Source organism: Xyrauchen texanus, chromosome 30 (assembly GCF_025860055.1).
Source record: "Xyrauchen texanus isolate HMW12.3.18 chromosome 30, RBS_HiC_50CHRs, whole genome shotgun sequence".
Lineage (NCBI taxonomy): Eukaryota > Metazoa > Chordata > Actinopteri > Cypriniformes > Catostomidae > Xyrauchen > Xyrauchen texanus.
The window spans coordinates 30,962,517-30,987,842 of record NC_068305.1 but is presented as its reverse complement, the minus strand read 5'-3'; the positions used below and the strand labels follow the sequence as shown (position 1 = coordinate 30,987,842).

The window sequence follows — 25,326 nt, the reverse complement described above, 5'->3', positions numbered from 1 at the left end:
ATTTTTAACCAAATGAGCAAAACGTGTGTTGGGACGTTTCAAGATGGATGGAGGTGATAGTACTCCATTGACTCACATGGTTTGGTTAGATTACTGCTGAGATGTTTTGCAGGATCTGGTAGATTTCCCTGAATGCACTACTGAGAAAAATGTTATCCATTACATCTGACTTTCCACTCTCCTTCATCTTGTAGAGGACAAATGGTGAAACATGCCCTGTAAACCTCATAGGGACATCACTGCTGTGCTAACCACCACTTTCACATACTGTAAGGCATGTTGTAAGCTGCAGAGTTTACACTATTTGGTCATACATGACATATCTTACAGGAAAAAGCATTAATAATAAAAGATCATTTTAAGCAGCAACATGGGTCAAATACTGAACATGAAATACAAAAAAAAACAACACAAATGATAATCAACAGCTGTTTGATAATTTAACTCACAAGAACCTAATTCTATAATTCTCATAGTTTATCTGTCTAATTAGTGTCTTTTTTCTTTTTTGCCCAACCATAAAAGAAGACTAAAATCCATAACATCTTTTTACACAAAGATTAAACCAAAGAAAGCACATGTAGAACAGCCAGACACCAACCCACCAACTGATGAGACTGCAGTGGTCTTTGTATATATATATATATATATATACTGTATATATTTATACACACATATATACAGGGATGGGAGGGTTACTTTTGAAATGTAATTTGTAACATATTTCTTTAAATTGCTCTTTAAATTAAATTACTTTAAAGCAACATATTATAAATACTTTGGATTACTTCTTCAGCACTGGTAGAGTTTTTAGCTTTTTTAGACAATAAAAACTCTGCCAGTACAGACAAAGACAAAACACAAAAATACACATGTTAAAAATACATTCTCTGAAAAAACGAAATATCTTATGCAGTGTTGTTTCTAAAACAAGATAAATTAAACTGATCTTGTTTTAAGGCTTTTTAGATATTTGTACGTATTATCAAGAAAATGATTTTTGCCCTAATATCAAAGGTCTTACTAGAAAAAAGAAATTATGATCCAACGTGAATTTTCTTAAAAAATAAACACGACCGTGCCTGCTAACGTGCGTGTAAAATGTCTAGAAATAGCATTTTAGCTTAGCGTAAATCTGACAATTTACACATGGTTTATTTCTATTTCTTCTGCTCCAAACTTACTTGAAACTCACTTCTCTGTCTGTTCGTATGAATGTAACACATCATAAGAAAGTGTTTAAACGCTGTTCAAATGCACTTTGGATCGTATCAGTTATATGTATAAATGTTTTCCATCTGAAAGTACTAAATATTAAATGAAACAAATTACAATAAAATATAAAGTTATCTCTTCAGTAATCAAAATACTTTTTGAATGTTACTTATGTTTTGAATTTTAAATACGTACTCCAGTTACTTGTATTTCGTTACTTCTCAACCCTGTATATATATATATATATATATATATATATATATGTGTGTGTGTGAGTCCAGCAGGGGGTGCTCACCCTGTGGTCTTTGTGGGTCCTAACGGATCAGTACAGTCCAGGTTGCGCTCTTCAAAATACACTTAAAAATCAGAGGCAATACTGGCATTGGTGGAATAGAGAGCTGAGACAGGAAGTAATGCACACTGTGAGGTTTCCTGCACACATGCAAAATGATTCTCTCATGGGGCTGGCCCTTCTGCTCCATATGGCCTTGCCCTTCACAAAAGTAGAGGAGAGGAAAAAGAAAACAAAGTGCAAGTCATGAAGAACTAGAGACCTGCTGCTGTGTGGCCCCCTCTGTCAGTTATTTTCGAGCAGATTTGGCAGGTTATGAAATGTTTTGTTATGTAAAACAGATTTTTTTTAATAACTATGTAGGGCAAGGCCATTTGAAATTCTCCATTTTCACATTACATTAATATTTTTCCTTTACTTCTGGATCCAAGGTAGACACATCGAAAGTTAGAAACAGATCTTTCCATCTAAAACATGGAAATGCCAGCTGATCATGATTCCAGTGTCTGATGTTCTCTGATCAGTACATGAAGGAGATGAACAGTAATTTGACATATTCAAGACAATGCAGAATGTCATATCAGCTTACTTCATCTCTGTTGCCAGTAGACTAGTTTATATTCAATTTATTGATATAAAAGAAATAGTTCACCTAAAAAAATATCACAAACGGAGATGTTAGGCACATGGGCGGACTGGGAAGAGAAATCGGCCCTGGGGCAGGAGGGATGGGGGGTGTTGTATCCCTTTTCTGCATATCGCGGCCTCCTTCGGCCTATCACAGTGCCATTTTGCAGCCCGTTTCAGCTTATCGTGGCCCATTCGGCCCCGTTTCATGGCCGGCCCACTGGGAAAAGTCCCGGCAGAATATCCAAGCTGCACCTTTCCATACAAAGAAAGTCAATGGTGATTTATACTGCCAAGCTCCAAAAAGGGGGGGAAAAAAAGCATTTAATAAGTATCATAAAATTAGCCGAAATAATTTGTGTACGATAGACGCTTTATGTGAACAGACCAAAATTTAAGCCATTATTCATTTATTCATTATTCATTTAAGCCATTATTGATAATTTTCTTCTACACCAGAGCTCTTAAATCTAACTTGTTGTGTTCATTTACAAAATGGAGCTGGTTTGATGCCATTGACACTGAACATCATGGGTTCTTACATGTTACATGACACTCTTGACCAATTGAAAAGTCTGAACATACTTAACCGCAAATGGAATTTGAGAGCTAAGGTAAATGGGAAGATTTCCATTGAATCACACAACCCAGTCTCATGACAAGATGGTGATTTTCAGGTGAGCTTCATTAACAAAATCGCCAGCCTATAGGTGAGAGAAGGAGCATGCAGTAATGTTTGCCAGCGGGAGGTTATTTATCCTTTGACCATCGGGACTCCCTGCTGAGTTAATGGCTTCAAAAACTGCAAAAACATATCCGGCTTGCTTGAATTTTTTTTTCTTTTGCCGAGGTGGGGTCTTGTATTCTTGCCAAGTGAAAAATGAGTTTCTTCTTTTTCTGAAAAACTGACAAGATTTCAAGCTGATCTGAATGTTTCCATCTGCGATCGCACTCAGCTGCATATCATAACAAACGCTGATTATAATCCACAGTGATTCTGTCACAGTGATTTCCTATTTTTTTTTCCTACACTAAAAAGACACAACAGTTTGTTTTTATTTAAAGTAATTTCTTTCCTCACTGAAACCTGCATATGGACATATGCTTCTACGGCAAGCTTTGAGAGGATAAATGCACACTCACGCACATTCACAAGGTAGTTAATCCATGAATTGCACTCCTGGCTCTTTAGAGCATTTGTTATGGAACCTGGTGCATTTTCTTCCATGGTTCGGTTCCTATATAGGCATATATGAACACAGCAATTTAGTTTGTTGATTGGTTGATCTTTATTTGAATAAAAGCAGGGCTGGATTGGTAATCTGGCATACCAGGTATTTTCCTGGTGGGCCGATGCACTTTGGGGCCGATCAGGTTTGACCTGCCATCAGGAGAACCGGGCTGGCCGGTGGGCTGGCCGCGAAACGGGCCGAATGTGCTGCGATAAGCTGAAATGTGCCGCCGCGTTATGCAGAATGGGCCACAAAACAGTGCCATGATATGCCCCTATGGAACTATGATATAGTGCCACTGACAGAAGGGGTGATTCATCAGCTACTATAATTGTGTCTGACAATGCAAAGCATTTAACCCCAAATTGGCCCAGGGTAATTGTCTCTGTAGTAAAGACATGCACAATAAGCCGCTTTGGATAAAAGCATTTGTCAAATGATCAAATGTAAATGAACAGTCTGCTCTAGCACAGCTGGTGTATTAAACTGATGTACAAGGAGGGTGTGAGGCAAACTGCAGGATCAGCCAAAAGCCCTGCAGACAGACTCCAGCTGCTAAGTGGGTCCTAAAATCCAGTGCAATCAGAGCACAAGCTGATGCCACTCCCTGTGTCAGCGCCTGCCCCCTCTGCGTCAGACTGTTCAAACCTGTCATAGTGCTCTTGAAGGCCATTTAACAATACAACAGTCATGGATTTTTCAGCCAGGTGCAGCTTGGGATTTCTAAAGCCCCATTCAAAATATTGCAGCGCAAAGTGGAATCTAAAGCCTCAACGTGCAGGATGGGGCTCCTGCAAAGTGGAATGAAATTGGATCATCATTAGAATTAATCATATTGTTTTCTTTGTCAAATAAATGTAACGTGGCACATTCCATGAATGTGTATTTGGTGTACCATTACTTTATTAAAGCAATAGATAGATGCACTAATACTTTTTTTTTTTTGGTAAAAATGGAAACCTAACATATAAATGATCTAGTATTAAAATGTAGCTAATTTTAAACACTTCAAAAATCTTTATAACCCCTTGAAATGGGAATTATGGCCTGTCCCACCTCAGAGATCTTGACATTCTCATTTGTCTCCAACCATTAAAATAAAAAAGTGCCACAGTAAAAAAAAAGTTTTAATTATTAATTTGGTTATTATTAAACAACCAAAACATAATATTTATCAGTGCCCCACATTTGTATGCACAACTGATTAATGCATGATTTTCATCTTATTAATTTAAAATTGTGACACTCAAGAATATTGTCATTTGGATCATCATTTGTAAAAAAATCTCTAACCATTTTCTTATTACACAAATTATAGTGTAGGCTGCATTCTAAAGCTCAAAATTCAACACTGTTACCCAAGTTATTAGAAGTATATATATATATATATATATATATATATATATATATATATATATATATATATATATATATATTTAGAAATCTTGTCAAATTACAGTAATTTCTGTGTTTATCACAGTAACCAGGATTATATTTAGACTGTATTTAGAAACATTTGGGTAGGATGATTGTAAAGCCTCATAAGAATAAGAAAATAAAACAGCTCATATAATATTAATTTGATTAATCAGAGCTCATGGTTAATATTTTATATTAATATTGGTTTAAAGGTTAATCAGCTTCTTTCACTGACGATTTGTTTAAAAAAAGAAAAATATTTCCCCAATGATTTCAAGAGCGTCCGGTCTTATTTGGCAAAAAAGGCTGTATGTTATTTATAAGAGACAACACTATTGGCTGGAGGTGTACTTGGGAAGGGAAGCAGACACAGATTCCTATGGTTGTCATCACTGATGTTCACCAAAAACACATTCCTATAACATCTAAGTCACTATGCAAGTAGTCATCTCTGACACTCACACAGATACACAGTACCTTCACTGTAGACAGCTGTAGAAGCTCATTGTACTGTTCAAATGGACTGGCTTCTAGAGCACAACTGACCTCAGTGGTGATAATACACACAGGGTGGACAGTAATGCCTGTGCTGGAAGACTGCCACATCTCTCAGAAAAACATAGACACAGACACCTAAATATACTGCACATACTACATGCCTACTTTAAGAGACATCTGCAAAATTGAGGGATCACTCATTTTGAGAATGCAGACAAAGGGTTTGACGTCAATGAGTTTTTTTTCTTTTCAATTCTATCAATTTGTGCCAATAAAATCTCTAAGTTTGATAGAAGCCTGTAAGTTTTTAACTGTGTGAACGAAAGTAAAAAAGTATTCACATTAAATTGTACTTAAGTATTAAAAAAGTCAAAAGTATCTTTTTTCCTAGCTAGGATGAAATCAAGAGAGGAGATTGTGTGAGAGAGGACGTTGTTAAATTCGATGTTAAGTCGCCTTTTTACTCTCTCTGGCATTCACAACCTGGTCAAAAATGATGTTACAATAACTACATTTTTGCAAAATGATTTTTATGTGGCCTGCTGTACATATCACAGCAATCTCCAGGCGGAATGAACACTAGAGGCGCTAAAACAATAATGACTTTTATTCCCTTTCACTCAAATCACAAATAAAATGGCACAATTATTAGTTCATACACACTTAATTTTCACTCTGTTCTTCACACAATGCTATTTTATGACACATAAACACGTTTTAACATTTGCATTGCATAACCATCTACATTTACAAGCTTGTTTAAGTGTGATCAAACTGCGCAGTAGCTCAACTGATAGAATGTTGCATATGCTATAAAAAGGACCGGGGTACGTGTCCTGAAGAGCACGAGTCGACACGTGAGCCAAAAGTGTCATAGAAGCATCACAAAATGATATGGTTTATTCAAAAATTTTGTTTTTCATGTCACAATTGCTTTTTATGACACTATCGGTTAGGTTTAGTTTTAAGGTTTAGGATAGGGAGGTAGGTTTTGTTGATTTAAATATCGATAGAACATTAGAACATTAACCTTAAAAATCCCAACTCTTCGGGAGAGCATTTAACCTTGGAGCTGCCCTGAGATTTGTAATAAACCACAGAATTTTTTGCCACAGTCACGCAATGTTCGTTGTATGGGAGAAGGCCCTCGTGAATTGCAATGTCAGAGCACTCAGCCCCTTGAGACATAGAGAATGAGTCTTTGAAGAAAGTAGTAATGTTGTTGGTTTTGTAAATTGTTTTCAGAGGTTTGCTACCAAACCTGGCTGTTGAGCATATGGATGTATTCAATAAAATTCATAATTAATATTTACTCAGATTCCATTATTTTTATTATCATCATTATCATCATTATCATTGCTGGTGTTGTTGTTATTATTATAATTAATAATTGCCTAACAACAACAACAACAATAACAGGCGTAGAAATTCAGAGATATGATTTAAATAGGAAGGCAAGTGTAGAAATAAATGACATGTACACATTTAATTATGAAAGCCTTTTGTTTTTATACACTGGTGGCCAAAAGTTTGGAATAATGTACAGATTTTGTTCTTATGGAAAGAAATTGGCTCTTTTGTTCAGCAAAGTGGCATTCAACTGATCACAATGTATAGTCAGGAAATTAATAATGAATAAGAATTACTATTACAATTTGAATTTAGTTTTTTTAGAACTTCTTAAACTACTTCAAATAATTCTCATAAAAAAAATCCACACGCCCGGCCCTAAATTGTGCTAATCAGCCGGGATGGTGATAAAGACTAGCCGGAGGCACCAGTTCACGAGAGAGAGACAAACATGGCCGCTATGTGTGTGTTAAAGTTTGTTTAATGTTGTTTTCAGTTCAGTTATGGTATAAAAGTTATTTTGACTGTTCTGCCAGTTCCCATCTCCTCTTTTCCCAACTTGAACCCGTTACATTGGTGCCAGGAAGGAGGAGGGATGCACTGTCGCAGAGTCCTTGCTTCTGCCATCCTGACAGGGGAGCAGCCACGGCCAACTGCCTGGGGACGGAGGGGTTGCTGCCGGCCGCCGCGAGTCTGAGGAACAACTGTCATCTGCCGAGAAAGGGGAGGAGCCGTACCGTCTGCCAGGGATCGGAGGATTCACTGCTGTCCGCCAGGAGAGGATTGAGCTGTCATCTGCCAGAGGACGGATGAGTGGCTGAGGACCAGGTGACAGCGTGTTCGGGGGACAAAAAGCCAGTTTTGTCTCTCCTCTTTCTCTCTCTCTCTCTTTGTCACTCCGCCATGGCTCTTTCCCTCTCCCCTTTCCCTCCCTTCGTCTCTCCCAGGGCTTCACAAAGGTGCTGGCAGGCACGGCCAGAAGGGCAACCCCCCCCTCCAGGAAGGGAGGGGAGGAGAGTACGTCATGCCAGGGGTTTCCCCGGCCTGAGTCAGGCGATGGAGGAGTGTGATGACTAATCAGTCGGGAGGGGGATAAAGACGAGCCGGAAGTGCCAGTTCGAGAGAGAGAGAGAGAGCCACATGCGGCCACTGTGTGTGTATGTGTTTAAGTTGATTTAATTAAATTTATCTTATTATAACTTACATTGGCTGTTCAGCCGGTTCTCGCCTCCTCTTTGCCCACCTTACCCCATTTCAGTTACATTTTTATGACACTATCGGTTAGGTTTAGTTTTAAGGTTTAGGGTAGGCAGCTAGGTTTTGTTGGTTTAAAACTCGATAGAGCATTGAACTCGAAAACCTCCTCTGTTCAGGAGAAAAGTCGTTTTTAACGCCACTCAGTGAACATTTAGAAACTGTCTTGATAAGGAGCCATGTATACTCATTGTCTAAAAATATCACCTCAGTCATGTAATTTTCATGAGATCAGGAACCTAAATGCACAAGAAATATACCAAGAAAATGAATTACGCATTGCTCTCCTCATCCTATCCACTACATGAGAACATTTAAAAGCTTCTATCTTTCTTCACTGCAGAGTGCTTTACTTTTGAATCATGAATAAACAGTCTCTTATAATTTATGCAACATTTCCCCTCCTCACACACACACACACACACACACACACACACACACACACACACACACACACACACACACACACACACACACACACACACACACTTTATTTATGACAGGCCAATGGAGGGGTTCAAAAGGTGAATGCCGCAATGGCATGATTTCATTCTACTGCAGAAAAAAATGAGAAAAGATAATGAAAAACTCTTTTCAGCAAAAGACAGCACCATCTATTCTAACTTTTAATTAGCATAATAAAGAGCCAATGCTGAGATATGGACTGTTCAGATCAATGTTGTGCTGGGTTTGATCTGCTTTTATGCTCAAGTAGCGGCTGCGAAACATATTCAAGCTCCCTTAGATCAACTATACCTAGAGTATTTACTTGCCAATCACTGTCTAATTAGCCTTGAAATGATTGAGCGGTAATGACATGTTATGGCAATAAATGTCTAATTAGCCATTTCTGGAACATAATGCACATCCTTACATCTATTTAGACACATCACACCACTCAACAATTAATGACACTGACATTATTTTTTTTTCTCTTTTTAGTCAAAGTTGTCAGCTTGCCTAGAAGAAATATTGCTCATAGGTAGCTACGTTACAAGAACATTGTCTTAGATGTTTTTCCTAAAATATCCAAGGAAAAATAAAAATAGACACAAAGGAGATGGCATAGAGTAAGAGTTCATGTGGAAGGCATAGCTCAGATTATTTGGCCTTGGAAGGATTTTATGAGAAATGCTTGATTTCATAATTAAATCTTTGACTTTTCATCACAGACTTTGATATGATGTGAGATTATCGGGGTCTGTTTCTCAATAAACATCTGAGTGGTATTTGCTCTCATTTTACTCTCCATCTCTTCATATTGCTGTCTAGGAGAAACAATTGAGAAATAAATGATATCTCATTTGAGATTTTTCTTTCATATGGCTGGTTTTCAAAGCCACATTTGAGCTGTGCTTGAGAGCTTAGTACTGGAATTGCTCTTGCAGTGTCTTGTGAGTCGTGATACAGATTAACACAGCGGTTTGATGTGGATTTGAGTTTGTTGTCATCACATTGTAATGCTTGATGTGATTAGCATGCTTTTTTGCATCTACAGTTGCAATCGAAATTATTAAACCCCCCTGACCAGCACTACATTCTGGTGATGTGAATTAAAAAACATCACATTACCTCAGTAAACAGTCAAAGTAAGTTTTAATACACATTTGAGTGATTCTGAGAACAAAGAGTCCTCAGAACAAAAAGTCAGTCATCTGTGGAGCATCCTTTATCCTTAAAAACATCAAATAAATGTTTCAGGTAAGTGTTCTCGGGCTTCGGATACCTCTCTATTGGAATCTTTACACATTGCTCATGAGGAAAAGCTTCTGGCTCATTGACATTCTTTGGTTTCTGTGCTGCCACTGCTTCCTTGAAATCCCAACCAAGGTTTGCAATGGGATTTTATTGATGGACTGAAAGGGCCATTCAAGGACATTCCACAACCTATCCCTGAGCCAAATTTTGGACAACTTGGATGTATCCTTGGTGTTCTCTTGCTGGAAAGTCAAGTGATTACCGAGATTCAATTTACACACTAAAAGCATCACATTTTTGCCAAAATGGCCTGATACCTGAAACAATCCATGGCGTCATTCACATAGACAGGATAGCCATTTCCTGCAGCTGCAAAACACCCCCATGACAGGACTGACCCACCACCATGCTTGACTGTGGGGATGGTGTCGCTCTTGTCATCACCATGTCATCTTACTCAAGACGTACTGCTGACCCATGGGTCTAAAACTCATTTTCAGTTTAGTGTCATACATCTATAAAACCTTCTTCCAGGACTTCCACAGGTCTTTCCAAATTACCTCTTGTATATTCAGTCAACTGGAGTCAACGTTTCCCTTGGCGAAGTCTGATAATAACACATTTGCATAACCTCCAAATCTATTACACTACTTCTCATCAGTTCATATGTTTGCAGTTTACTCTTAGTATACAAAAAGTACTACAAATTCAAGAATGGGATTTGAGGAGAAAGTAGGAGTCATCAAAATCCAACTCAAAATGGTATTTATTAATTTTTTTACTTTTCAGTTTCGACAAAGGATTTTGCTCTTCTGCATTGCACTCTAACAAGTCTCTCTGAGCAAGTGTCTCCCCCTCCACTGATGTCTGGCTCGCTCTTTTAAACCGTCTCCACTCTCACTGCAGTGAGAAACAGCTGTTAGAGACAATCAAAGACGGGTGATGATCTTTACCGTTCACATCTCCTGATCTTGCTTTCCATTCACATATCGGTGCTCAACAACTGCCCCACTACCACAATTGGTTTTGAACACTATAACATAAATCTTAATTTCTGATTGTATGGCTGCATTCTATTGCCAGCTCCAACAAAAACAACTAGCCTATGAGCCTAATAAATTCTTCCATTTGTGTGATACAGTATACCAAAGCAGCAACAGAAAGCCCTTAGGTGTTTTAACAGGCGGATAATAAGGTCTAAAAAAAAAAGGACAAAGTTAGTGTAATGTTCTAAGAAGGCGGGCAATGGCACAAATAGAGCTGGCTTTCCCCTTCCTCTCTGAACACAGGGTCATAGATAATCACCCTCCCCCCTGCAGTACTGATTGAATTAGATGGGCAGTGTGCCCAAGGGATAATTGAGCTTGGCTGGCACTACCCTTCCATTACTACAACGGCTCCCAATACCATTTTCGAAACACTTTTTTTCCCCACCCATTCACTTTTGATCCATCTCAGAATGGGAATAAAACAAACTGCTCATTTATTTTCATATACGGACTAGGTTGATTTAAAGTCAAGTCAAGTAATTTTTATTTGTATAGCACATTTCACAACACACATTGTTTCAAAGCAGCTTTACAGAAAATCATGTATTAACAGAAAATGAAACTATAATATCTATAAAGCCTTAGAGTCATCATATATAGTGGGACTATATATAGTATATGTATGGGTGATTCCCACGAGATATGCCAAAAAAAAAATTGTCATGGGCATATTTAACCCCAAAATGATAATACACCATTTTTTTTATCATTATTTATTTATTGAATTTTTTTTGGCACACAAAAAAATTAAGCCTACATTTAGGAAAATAAAGATTTTTTTAATGTGTCCCCACTTGTCAGTAACGTAACATGTCTGGACGTTTTAATTTGACTTTTATTGTTTTCAATAATGAATTTCAGTACCGTCTTTTTTATTTTTATAAAATCAGCTAAAATTATGGTAACAAGGGAGTACCACTATAATGTAAGAATTTTTAATATTGTGTTAATAAAAATATCAAAATTATCATCTTTTTTCGCATTGCGTTAATGAAAACTGGGTGTAAAATGTCTTACAGGCTCTAAAAATAGGTGTTATATTCAATAAGCAAAAATATGCAAGAAATGTGTAAAAATGGACTTGCAAATGTGAATTTTCTGTTTACATGTAACACATTGCTACAAAAATAAATGTGCTGTATACATACAAATGTGCATATCCTTTTTCTGCATACTACAGTATTATATAGTATTGACTTTTCCAAAAATCTGTATCTAAAAAGCTCAGTGTGATACACAATAGCATTCAGCTAGACAAAACTGACATTCTTGTATAGTACAGTAAGCAGTCAGTGTAAAAAAAAAAAAAAAAAGGACTTTGTATATAACATACATTTCCAGGATGACTGCCATTGTGAAAAACATCTAAACATTTTGATCAGTACGGCTCACACAATAACAAAAATATTTTTCATTTTGGTGGCATTGGTCAATTTACTGACACAATAACTAGGTTTTGAAGCATAAATGTTTTGGGTTAGTTACTACATTTTGCAGACATGCAAAATGTAGACATCAATAGAGTTGTGATGTCCCATAAAACAGTTGTGACAATTGCACTTACAATTTAGAGAATTTTAAGACTGTTTCAAAAAATGAGCCAAAGCAATTGAGAAAAACTGTAACTCCTTCATACAATCGGTCAGATTTCCTTGCATCCATTGATGCACAAAAGATGCTCTTTGGAACATTCTGAAATCAGGCTGCCATAACATGGATCATCAGGTTTTGCACAAACCTGTCGAGTTTATACCAGCTCAAGTGCATGCTGTCATTAAATCGAAAGGATTCAATTAAACTTTTCACTTAAACTTTGATGTTGATAATATAATGTGTAATGAAAAAATGGTGTTAAACTAGAACAATTACAGAAGCTTTTTCACTAATGATCTCAAACTTTTGAATGCCACTGTATATATATAATGATAAATAAGTGATAATTAACCATTGTCAGTAAAGATACTAAAACTGTGTAATCTTGAGTGGCACAAGCTCTCTTTCACCAAGTCTGGTAAATCGAAAGCCTCATCTATATGATTCAGTCCAGTCCCGGACGATCATAGATCACATGCAGCACAGGGCTCTGCTGGCAGGAGACCTTGAGGTGACATTGAGCAGAGAAGCACCAGGCTGCTGTAGTGACCGCCGGCTAATCAGAGCCATCAGAGTTTTTCCACCCAACCCTCGCACGTCACAGGAAGTCACAAAGGGCAGGTTGGGGTCATCACCCGAACACATGTTAGCCTTTCTGTTATCCCATAGAAGTGTACCTCCAATAGAAAGCAATATGTGTGTCCACACACACACACACACACACTACAATGACTCAAAAGTGTCACTTGATATTGTTCATGAAAAAAGATATTTGACGAACGTCGTTATGTGAATTAAAGCTCAAATGTTGTGAAAGAATCCAAAAATATTAAGACCAATTATTTATTTTTGATGTGTGAGTATCACAATGCTTTGGGCATCCAAAAACTATTCTTTTGAAAGTGTAATTCAAAATACATGGTAGCACTTTATTTTACAGTACTGTTCTACATTTATATACTACATAATTACTACAACTACAGTAAATACTATGTACTAACCCTAAACCTAACCCCAACCCTAACCTTAACCCATGTAATGTATTAACCTAATTTTACTCAGTACTTTCTTGGGGAAGTACACTGTAAGTATACTGAAAGTACACATACTTTAAAATAAAGTGCAACAAAATACTTATACTGTTAAAAAACTACAAAGCCATTATCATTATGATTATTGCAATTATTACATCTACATGAATACAATTAATAGCCTGAATGAAATAATATATTAAATACATCAATGGATCATAGTTGTCAATGGCCATTTTTAAATATCACTTTTATACCTAAATTGCTCTCATTAAAGAGATATTTTGCCCCTTTTACTCACCCTTATGTTGTTTAAACATCACATGACTTACTTTCTTTTGTAAAACACAAAAGGAGATGTTAGGCAGAATATTAGCCTCAGTCACCTAATCCCTTTTTTTTTTCATTCAATGAAAGTGAATAGTAACTAAGGCTAATATTCTACCTAACATCTCCTTTTGTGTTCTCCAAAAGAAAGTAAGTCGTATTTTGGTGCAACATGAAAGCAAGTAAAGAATAACAGAATTTCATTTTTGGATGAACAATAACTTTAAGAGTTAAAAATAAAATAAAACCATATCTCAAGTTATAGTGGTGTCGCAGTCGCACATGTGTTCACAACATATAGTGCTCCCACAGTTACACAGGGGCGAGTTTGATCTCATTTCCTTTTCCCTTTCTCCGTTATCATGTCCATTTAAAGACGTAAACAGCAAATAAATAAAATAAAAAACAAAATTATAGCAGATTATGATAACAATGCTGCTAAATACATAGAACTTAATTATAAGGCTCATTATTCTTGATAGGCCATCTTACAACAGCTGTGGATGGGGAATAAGATGGCGTCCTATTGATCGCTGGGAGGCAATTTATCTCCTTTCCAAAGACAACCTTGTGTGACACTGAGGTCCTCCATCTTCTCCACAAAGCTATCATTATACAAAATGGATACATCAATTAATCTAGATTATGCAAGTCATTTATTGCAACATCCAGACACAAGGGACACCAGCTCCTGTCGGCAACTGTATTTAAAAAACACGTGAACTGTCATTCAGCCTCACCTGACACATGTTTTGGATGTCTTCACTTTGTTACGTAATCTCATGTTTATTACAGAAAAAGCTAGAAAAAATTTATCGTTGGCAAGTTTATTTTTCAAACATCACAAAATATATATGACATAGGAACAATTAATCTCTGAACTTAATCAACTAACTTTGCACTTATGCTATGAAGAAGACAAAAAGGAGGGGGTTTTACATTTTTCTCTTATATCATGTGTAGCCATGACCGCATAAATGAACTTTCTGTAAGTCAGTATTTGAGTCTATATTTAAGAGAAAATCTAATAAAATACAAGCAGGGATGAACATTCTTATGCGTTAACACAAAGTAACATCCAGTGTGAAGCTATAAATTAATATCTAGAAGTATAAATGAAATTCCAGAAACACGCTCTGATCTCTCTGTACAAACAAAGGACCAATAAACTAAAGTGAATGAAATGCAAAGAGAAAGAGAGATAGATAGATAGATAGATAGATAGATAGATAGATAGATAGATAGATAGATAGATAGATAGATAGATAGATAGATAGATAGATAGATAGATAGATAACAGACGTTATAACAGTAATGATTATATTATAATATTTTCAACCATCAAATGAGAGAAATCTTCCATTTCTTCCAAGATTTGACTTTAAGACATCAAGTCACATCACTGTAAATGCCTCTCCATCGCCCGAAGCCAATCCTGTCTTTCCACATTCACATGTTTTGAGAACAGATCAGGGCTGATGTTCAATCTACACAGTTCTCCATTGGGTCAGGGTACTGAGTTGTCTAGCGAGGGTGATGTAACAAACTGGTGTCAAACGGGAACACATAACTAACATCCCTCACATCCCCCCATCCCCCATAGCCAAAGTTTCTCTTCCTCAAGAGATATACAGGATGTAACAGTCAGTGCATTTAAATGCACAATTATAATCAAGCAACAGTCTTCATCTGTTTCTCCAAGTTTACAGTACATGATACAATGCGTAATCAAATATTTGAAGGGAGTATGTCAGCTAAAGACATGTGGTAATATACAGTACGTCACTGAGGAAAGTCGTGGGCCAATTAACAAGTACTGTATTTATCCTGGATGAATCCAAGCTACAATCGCAATATCTAGGTCTGTTAACCCGACGCAAAAATCAGACTGTTACGATTTCAGTCGGATTAAAGTGTTAACACGGCAGTTATAAAAATATTAATAAAGTTTTAAATAATTATACATGTACTGAGTGTTGTGTCCAGCCAACGCTCCACATGCCCACCCCATGTTGTTTGTTTAACAACCAATTACATTTGCACTTGTGCCACGCAAGTGCTTCATTCAGCAAAAACCCAATGTCCATTACACAGCACCTTGTCGCTGTTTTCACAGTCATAATATCTGAAACCACAGCAAACAACACAGAGAGACAAAGAGATCATTTTACTGACACCATGCACAGCCATAAGCTCTGGATATATTGACAAATTAATCAACATGTTACACACCATTCAACCGTAAGGTTACTCATTTCCCATGTAGTGAAGTATGGCACTGTAAGAGTATGAAAAAATCTTCACTGAGGTATTTTGCAGTGGAGTAAAATGTTATGAATAGAACTGGGAACTTTGCCACATATTGTCTCTTTAAATAGCCAGCCATTTTCAAAATGCCAGGTTTCATTCCATTATTTAGACACCTATAAACAATGTTAGCCAAGAAATTATGAAAAACAGTAGGTCAACATATTATTCCACATTTAGCAGACAATTCTCATAACATATAAAATACTGTAGATTTTTTGAAAGGAGTGTTTTCTGGGACAAGGATAAGGGCACAATGATAACACCTGGACTCTTGATAACACTTTGACTCGTGTCGGCATATTTATGATATTTTTTGGATAATGAGGCTGTGAAGGATAGATATACAGTCTGTTCAATAAACTGTAATTTCTTTAGGTCATACTGTATGCCATGGAAGGATTTTTGTCCACTGTTAAGTTTTTTAGACAGATGGATTTTCAAAGTGAACAACTGACACAAATTTAAACAACTACACAACCCATTGAAGAGACTGTTTGTCAATCTAAGCCTTAGTTTTAAATGTGGCATCTACAGTACCCTACAATGCTTCTTTTACTAGCAACTGTTTGTGGATTTCTATTCAGTCACCCGCTACATTTCATTCCATTATTTCATAATCTGTCCTGATATTTCCTATAGGCCTATTGTTTAATCTGTACTACTAATCAATAGATGGATTATGTGATCTACACCATCTAAACCCAAAGCAAATTAAAAAAAAAACTCAAAAACTATCAAATGTATGCAGATGAAACAGAATGAGTTCAGAAAGAGGTTTGTTTTTCCATTAGACTGATCTCATCCCCAGTCTAGTCTTGCAGCCTATTATTGAAAAAGCATGAATCATTGAAAAGATGCTAAATTTAGCAACCAATATGGCTTCCACAAAAAGAGAGAAAGACAATGCCAGAAGCCCCCTCAGCTTTACCCATATAAACCCTGCTCATTTATGGGACCAGATTATTGTTTATCAGGTGTGACTAGTTACAAATCGAAAAGGTAAATGGAAAATGCATACAGCAGTGATGCTCGGGTCAGAGGAAGTTAAGACACGCCCACTGTTATGATTGGCAAACATACTTGAAAAGTACACGCCCTCCCGCCATTAAGTGTGGAACTTTATGTTTTCCAAGCAATCAACAGCAAGCAATTTCTGAAATCCCTGAAAAACTCATATGAACATATATCCCTATTTATATAAAGCACACAATCAAACAAAGGTTATGCGACTGAAATAACAATAGAAAACCCTTTTTCTCCCCAATACTTATCAGGCATACAAGATTTAGTCATATTACAATGCTAAAAACTGTGAAAATAGTTCAGACTAATACACAAGCTGTGAATGTGAAGGGGTAATAAATGTGTATCAAGCTGTAGAGAGAGTGTAACTCCCTGTCTACACTGGACACAAGCAAAAATTGATCTTTAAGATACTTAAAGATAATTGCCTCAGTTGTGCTGTCTTTAATATGAAATCAAAATGAACCCTATTTAATATATTAATGGATGTGCCAGGTCTTCATGATTAATTGGTGCATGTTATTAAAAAAAAGTCTATGTAATCTTTAATCAAAAAGTACTTGCTCTTCCTCTGATGAGAATTTCCTTTCCCAATAATGTGACTTTGGTAAGCTGTGCAGGCTATTAATGGAATAATGTTAACCAATATCCAAATAGCTATTTAGGCATTGTTTTAGCAAACTCACATTCAGATCTATCTCAATACTGGTAAGGAATGTCTACGTTTCATGAGCCAGTCAATTCCAAATGGATAAAATAAAGTCTTGACCTAATAACTGGTACCGTTTCATTTGAAAATATGTCACAGAACAAAAGGGTTGCAAACTGGTATTTTCTAATTGGGATGACTAATGTTTGTGCTGTGGTGCTGTGGGTTGTGCACATGTTTATGACATACAAGAGCTGTTGGCTCATTGGAACCCAGGTTTGAGTCAGGCCTATGTCCTATCAGGATTATATTCCCCCCAGGGCCGAATGCAGACATGGAAAGGGTGGGCTGAGATGGGACTTCTTCCTCAGCTCCTGCTCTTCAGATATCTCCCTCTCCTTCAGCTCCCCAAAATCACTAAATCACTGGACCTAATTTCTAATGCACCTTCCCAGACAATATTAGTGACCTGCATCTAACGTGCATGTGGTGCCATATTCTGACCAGTTAACCCTGAATGGTACCATCTGTCCATCCATCCATCTATCCTAGAAAAATAACATCACATAACAAGTGAAAGTAAAAAAAAAACATAATCTACCATACAAAGGCTGAACTAATTTTAACACCATGTTTTTTTATTCTGAAACTCAGCAAATGAGTGAAACTCATCTGCCATAGGACAGATCATTGTCTAAGAGACCTGATTTCAGTCATAATAACGCAGTTTTGCCTTTATTGGGCAGTATAATAGATCATGTAATAGATTATTTTACAAATGATCCATCTATGTTCAAATTTTAGGTTCCTAATATTAATTTATTCATTTCCACATCTAATATATTTAATTCCACTACATCGCTTGTATTGAGTGACTCCCCCTCTCTCACCCATCTTTTCCTGTCTACTCTATACTATCTTGGCAAAAAAAAACGCAGAAAATAGGCAAAAAGCCCATAAGTAAAAGTATATAAAAACAATCTAAATTGCTTTTTTATGTTTGACGATCCATAAAGACGCAGTCTTATGAATAGGCGGCTAGCAAAACCCCTGAGATCTGTAGAGAGTTTAGTGCCAGTTATACATCAGACTTTCCAACTGCATGACTCAGAGGGCTCTTCCAGTCCTTCGTAAATCACAAGATGCATCAGTTGCAATCCTCAGTGACCTTTCCAGTCTGGAACAACACCAACGAAATGCCAGCACATGTAGGGAAATGTATCACAAAGTGACTGGTGAGTCCCTACCTTAACATAAAGCTGCTGGAACTCATCCAGGTTGAGTCGGCCACTGGGACAATCCTTCAGAAAGCCTTTGTACCACTGTTTTAGTTCATGCTCGTTAAATTCTGTGTTCTTCACCAGGTCCTCCATTACCTCAGGGGTCAGCTTGCTGTTCTGTTTCCCCATGGTGTCTGCAAGGCCCAGAAAATTAAATGGCTGTGATCTCACTTCATCTGGAGCTTTAACTCATTTGAGAAAATAGGATGTTTTGTTATTTTTGTCCAAGAGCACACTGCACACACATTAACGGGACAGTTCACCACAAAATGAAAATTCGATCATAATTTAATCATCCTTATGTGTTTTCAAATATGTATGACTTTCTTTCATCTATGGAACACAAAGGAGACATTTGGAAGACTTTGCTGGTTGATTTTTCCCCCCATGCAATTACAATAAAAGTATGCAAAGGCACTATAAAAGTATCCACCGGTTGAAAAACCGACCGAAATTGAAGTTTCAAAATTAGCTTGAAAGCTGTCGTCCACGTCTTTTGAAGTCTTCTGTTTTATTTTTTAATTTTTCTAATTTATTTAAAGTAAGTCATATGTGTTTTGAACAGCATGGTGATGAGTTAATGATGACAGAATTTTCATATTGTAGTATTCTTTCAATGCACAGTTAAGATACATAACAGGCTCCACAAACTCATTTCATAATGAATATCTTGGCTATAATATTAATCAGTCACGCAGTTGAATAAATGTGATGGATTGAGTGAGTCATTGTGGATTATTTCATTTAATGCTGTCCAATAACACCAAAAGTAGGCTTGGTGTAATCACTGGAACAAAAATAACTTTAAAAGATCCAGTCAATAAATACTAAAGCACTAAAAGCCATGCACTATATAATGAAATTAGAACAGTTATTATTGAATGGATAGTTCTGACTCAGTTCTGATTGGATGAGACATAGTGCCTTGTTGCTTTAATATTACTTGGCAGAAGAAGTATTTATTATGATCATTATTATGCTTAATTATAAATGCAACTGCTTATTGAACATTGGAGACTTTTATTGTATTATTATAAAACAAGAAGCCACTTGAATCTGTACATTACAGCGTGAGTTTACCAGTAAAATCACTGTAACACATGGCCTTTTGTAGCTTATTGCTTTAATATTAGCCAAGGAAATTGTGCTAAGCCACTCCGCTCTAGTCTTAGCCCAGAGAAAATGAGACACAGGCTCTAAAATGTTCCAGAATAGTCTGTGAAGCACAGTAATAACATCTTACTAGGAATGAGAGAATCCCCGTACGAAATCCCCTATTTCAGCTTATCATTGTTAATACACTTTGGGCTGTTCCTTTTGAGAATTAACAGTGTGTTATCCTGCCCACAGCTCTTTAATCCCTATTCCTTGGACTGCAATCTCACACACTGCCAAGAAAATGGGTTAATTAAACAAAGCATCATTAGCATAAATACCAAAAGGTCATCCCATCCTAAGCTTCGGTGTGACATTTTCAATTTTTCTTGACAATCTCAAAAAAGCCTATCCTTCGGTTCCTTCTCTGTTACATGAATAAAGACACAATGAAAGCATAGAGAGAGATGGAAAACAATAGCAGAAGTTGTGCAAAATAAATGTTGAGTAATTCAGGGAAGCTTCTATGATTCTAGAGGGTCCTGGACAGACAGGGGGCCCAGAAAACCCCCCAAGTCTTTTGCTGCATGATTTAGTGATATATGGCCACTTCACACTGGTTAGCTAAAACGAAGACTCCTCTTGACTGATAATACAAGACGATCTAGTGTGTGGGAGCCCTCTAAAGACTAATTGCTAAAGTGGCTAATTCCAGAAGTACTAAGCACTAAATGCATTTCCCATTTGTAAAGCGTGGTGCGACTCACTCTAAGCTGCACAGTACAGACCACAAATTCTGAATGAAACCCTGAATTTTCTACTTTGAGGCATCTTATATGGTCAGACACGACATTCAACTCAGCACTGATGAGGGAAAAGATAAGAAAACATCAAATGTGCCATTAATGTAACACCAAATGTAGTAACAGGAATGTTTTGACAGAAATGTTTAATTATTAATAAATTATAAAAGGGGAAGGAGAAGTATACTTAGTTTATTATAACAAAGGCAGTTTTAATTATAGATTTTAAATGTTTAGGCAATGTTTTCATTTCCTTTTTTCATTACAAAATGTTTTCTTTGTTTTTGTTTATTTCATAACAAAATGCTATAGTTTGTTTTATAAAAAAACATAGTTACATTCACCTATTCAATAATAAGCCATCCATGGTCAACCCTGTAGTAGTTCTTACAAATAAAATAAAGTCGAATTAAGGGCTGGATCTTTAAATCCTGGACCTCTTTGAATTATGGGCCAAGCTATCAGTTTTTCACCTGTATAAAATCTGTTCTATCCTAATAATCTTGTAGGGAAATAAAGTTGGTTTTGTTTGCCTTCAGATATTCCAAGAGATGATAAGCTGACAACGTGTGGTGTCATTTAAATGCATTAAACAGTGTTCCTTTATCAGCGTAAGGCCATAAAGAGCTTAAGAATAAACAGATCGACAAGGGCAGATTTTTAGCCATTACGGCGATTTTGTGTTGCATTTAAACACATGTTGAAGCCTGGAGTAGTTTTAAATGCAGGGGGGCATGTGAGATCCAGTTTTCAGGCTAAATTAATGCAGAGGGAGCACCAAAATCTAGTTCAAAAGTGTGTTGTTTTTAGCTGTAAAGGATGTAAAGAGGAATAAATATTTTATTAACTTTACCCTAAACCCAAACCCCAACCCTAAACCTGAGCGCGCTTGTTACTGTTTATGTGAACAACATTACTACGCATCACGCTTCCGGTCGCACTACAGTAGAAGGTAAACACACTTAAACCGATGCAAAAATGACTGATGGGAGATGCTGCTTGTCGGTAACTCAGCATAATGGGGCTGGAACTTTCATAAGCAACATTCCGACTTCCCTTGTGATCATGTTTTGGACCCTGTGTCCTTGGGGAATACCTCTGTCTTTGAGGAATCCACCCAAGAGGAACAGGAAAGCATAGCCAGTTTAGAGATCTTAACACACAAAACAGATAACAGTTACCTCAAAACTGACTATGAATCAGTGATAATGCAACTCCCTCTTTGCGAATGGGATTTATGATGCCAAACTAATTAGATGATCTTCATTATCCGTAATTGAATATCTTTCCAGCTGAGCTCTCTATTTTCAAAGATATACATGATTTCTGTCAAGCCACAAAACCGAAAGTGTCACTGATCTGATAACTGGTCAATAGGCCTGGTCAAAAACTATTTTTTTTTTTACATGTCTCCTCATTTTTAAAGATTTCTGCAAAGCCTAGTATTCCATTTTCAATGATTTCTACAAAAGAAAAAAGACTACAGCTCCACCGATTTGATAATTGGTCCAATTCAAGTCTGCATTCTTTCTAAGCCCTGCAGTGAAGTCACAGACCAGCAAGTCTTGGCAATGGCTGATTGTAACGTTGTTTAAATCATCGTTTTTATGTGGTCATTTTAGCGATTTCCGAGGAGGGGGGCTTGCAGGCTTTTATCAGGGGGGTTATTTCAGTAACGCCACTGCTCATTGTTACCCTGATTTTTGCTTTTTTAAAGAAAAGCAGGAACAAATGGAAATTAATTTTTGTGGTAATCAACATTATGCCACAAATGCTGTCGATTGTGCTTAAATTGTATTGAAATATCGAAATATTCTATTAACTTTAATCTAGATGTTCACCAGTCTGTGCAGTCAAGATTTGAGGTTACTTTCCATTCACTGTCCAGAGGAAAAGTGTCCCATTTCCACAAGGCACACCTTTCTGAAATATTTCCAGAAATTACAAATGCAATAATAATTTCCAACTCCTACTGTTAAACAATTTTTAAGAACACTTCACACAACAGTTTAAATTTGTCAAAAAAAAAAGAGTATGCATGAGATTATCAACACATTTGGTTATCGACACATGAAATGCTCTTGTCTCAGGGTTCTTGGATTTGTCCTAATTTAGACTAATTTCGGTTTAAAGCAGGAAAGGCCTATTTCAAAATTTTCCATTTAATTTTGCCCAGTATAATAATCAGTTTTAATGCAAAACAGATACAAAACAAAGCTATGTCTACTTGTTGCATCGTGCTGTGTGCAAATAAATACATATACTACTGGTCCCCTTCAGAAGTCACTGACCAATAAATTCCACAGGTCCATAAAGCACTGATATATTCTACTGAAAAGAATTGGTCACTGCAGGCTATAAAAGAAACCAAAGAGTCTACCTACCTACCTAAAAAGCAGTCCACACCATTTTCCATTCAGGCTGCATTAGTGCTATTTCTGCTGAAAAGGAGACATGAAAGAATGGTCTGTTCCCTGTGACTATACCGCGCAGGTTGAATCGATCCCTTAAAATGATTTTGCCTTTTCACGTGACACTGCTGTAATGCAGATAGATTAGATTGATCTTTAGAGCGCACATGGAATAGCAGCGCTTTAATCAAAGCAATTCTGATGTGGTAGCACACACATAAACATAATATACTGATTTGACTTACACTCAGTAGTGTTTCTGTGTTAAGCTCTTGAGGACCATCTTCATGCAGAAATTGCTGTGCTATGATAAACAAAATAGTGCTCGATATGTTGTACAAGCATTCGTGTCATACAAGAACTGACTAAGGCGTATCATGACTATGCAAACCGAGACTTGTCCAGAGATCAAGAGGTGTTTAAACCCTGCATGCCAACTCATCACAATGGTGTCTGTGTCCACACAAGCCTGACAGATTATGTCACGTGAATTTAGCCGGCCAGGTTATTTAGCACATCCAGCTTATTGAGACAGGCACATTATATAAGAAACATTTAGTTTATTTCATTTTTTTATGGGATGACCTTGAGAGTGTGAGATTGTGGGCTGCAGTGAATAAGAAATACTGTATCTAAGAGACAAAAATGTAAAAAAATTGTCTATTGCCCTTTTAGATTATAAGTATGAGTGCATTGAACCTGCCAAGCATGGGTAGTTGGTTCACATCTATCAATAGGGAGGACAGTCCATTAAATCCCTTGTATTTAAACTGTGAAGCAGCAAAATCATAGTACAATTGCACAATATACATATACCTATAATCTGTCAATATACATGGAACATATTATAGCCTTTGAATCATCCTGTGCACATCCCAATGGATCAACACATAATTATGTAGGCTATATAGGCACATGCCTGGGACATGCTGACCTGGAGCTATTGTCAACAAATGTCCTTTTATTATATATAGCAAGCCCACAATATTTTACCTAGAGTCCAAACAATTCAAATTGATCTGCTTTTGTTTTAAACTCATGATAGTATTTGTAAAATTATAGAAACATTACAATATGTTGTTGCCTAGGATGATGTCTATTTAAGTAAGTGTGGATGCCTAGAAAATAAGTTTACCAGGGTTAGGGCTTGTTTATGCAAAAGTATTATTGAATTCTTTCCAAATATCATTATCAAGCAAATTACATTCTCTGTCATTAATCAATGCATTGCGATGCTGCAGGTAGATGAAGCAGCTCGCCTCTTCGCGTCTATCCAGAACGACTTTCTATGGGGCAGTTCACACCAAAAGCGTTTTTCCATCCGTCTGTGCTGTTTTTCCGTTTGTTTTTTCAATGTAAACGTGCGCTTGATGTCTTTAAAAAGTTAATAACTACGGCAACTTTTAAAAACGCGTTTCAAGACACTTTGTTGCGCTGCGTCTAGTTTTTTTTTTTTTCTTTCTTTCAGGCATTCAGTCTAAACGGCCCCTAAAGGGTTCTGATTCCAGCGTAAACACATATTCATTGAGCACTTATAAAGGGTTCTTACCGTAAAGGAGAGTCAAAAGGAGGTCTGACGATTCCTGCTTCGGGCTACTGAAAAAGGCAAACGCGATGAAAGTGCTCACTAATCGGCTGACATCTGCGGCGAGGTTTCTGTGAGGTGAAAGGAGAGACGCGCAGGAAAAACGCAGCGAGTACTGTCCACGCGCAGCGCTCGAGGTGATGTGACGCTAGTATAGAGATACAATAGAGCTCAGCTTCGGTATGTGTTCATCACCACCACCACCAGCCTATCTCGTCTTCTCTCAGCGCTCCACTTGGCTTTGGTGTGGTGTAGGCTCTTTTGAGTGTGCGCAAATTGTGCCCTCTTGCTCTGAACGCACTCTATCCCAGTAATGGATAGAAAATGAAATCAGGAGCTATAGATGACTTGTGATGAAACAGACTTTGAGATCTGCATAGTATTATGCATAGTACAGTATTTCCCAACCCTTTTCTCAAGGGACCCCTGTTTTACATATTAAACCAATATTCCAGGTTTAATACAAGTTAAGCTCAGTCGACAACATTTGTAGCATAATGTTGATTACCACAAAAAATATTTTCGACTAGTCCCTTTTCTTAAAAAAAGTGAGGCACTTACAATGGAAGTGAATGGGGACAATCT

At 37.0% G+C, this 25,326-nt stretch overlaps 1 protein-coding gene across 1 annotated transcript in view; it reads right to left on the bottom strand.

The window, feature by feature from the left end:
* Positions 1-25,025, bottom strand: part of vsnl1a (visinin-like 1a) — a 32,913-nt gene extending 7,888 nt beyond the window's left edge. The window contains exons 1-2 of the mRNA XM_052099224.1: positions 24,706-25,025; positions 18,815-18,981 (exon numbers count right to left, since the gene is read on the bottom strand). Coding sequence (XP_051955184.1) covers positions 18,815-18,976 — 162 coding nt within the window. The 5' untranslated portion in view covers positions 18,977-18,981; positions 24,706-25,025. The remainder of the gene's footprint in view (positions 1-18,814; positions 18,982-24,705) is intronic.
* Between the last annotated feature and the right edge of the window lie 301 nt (positions 25,026-25,326).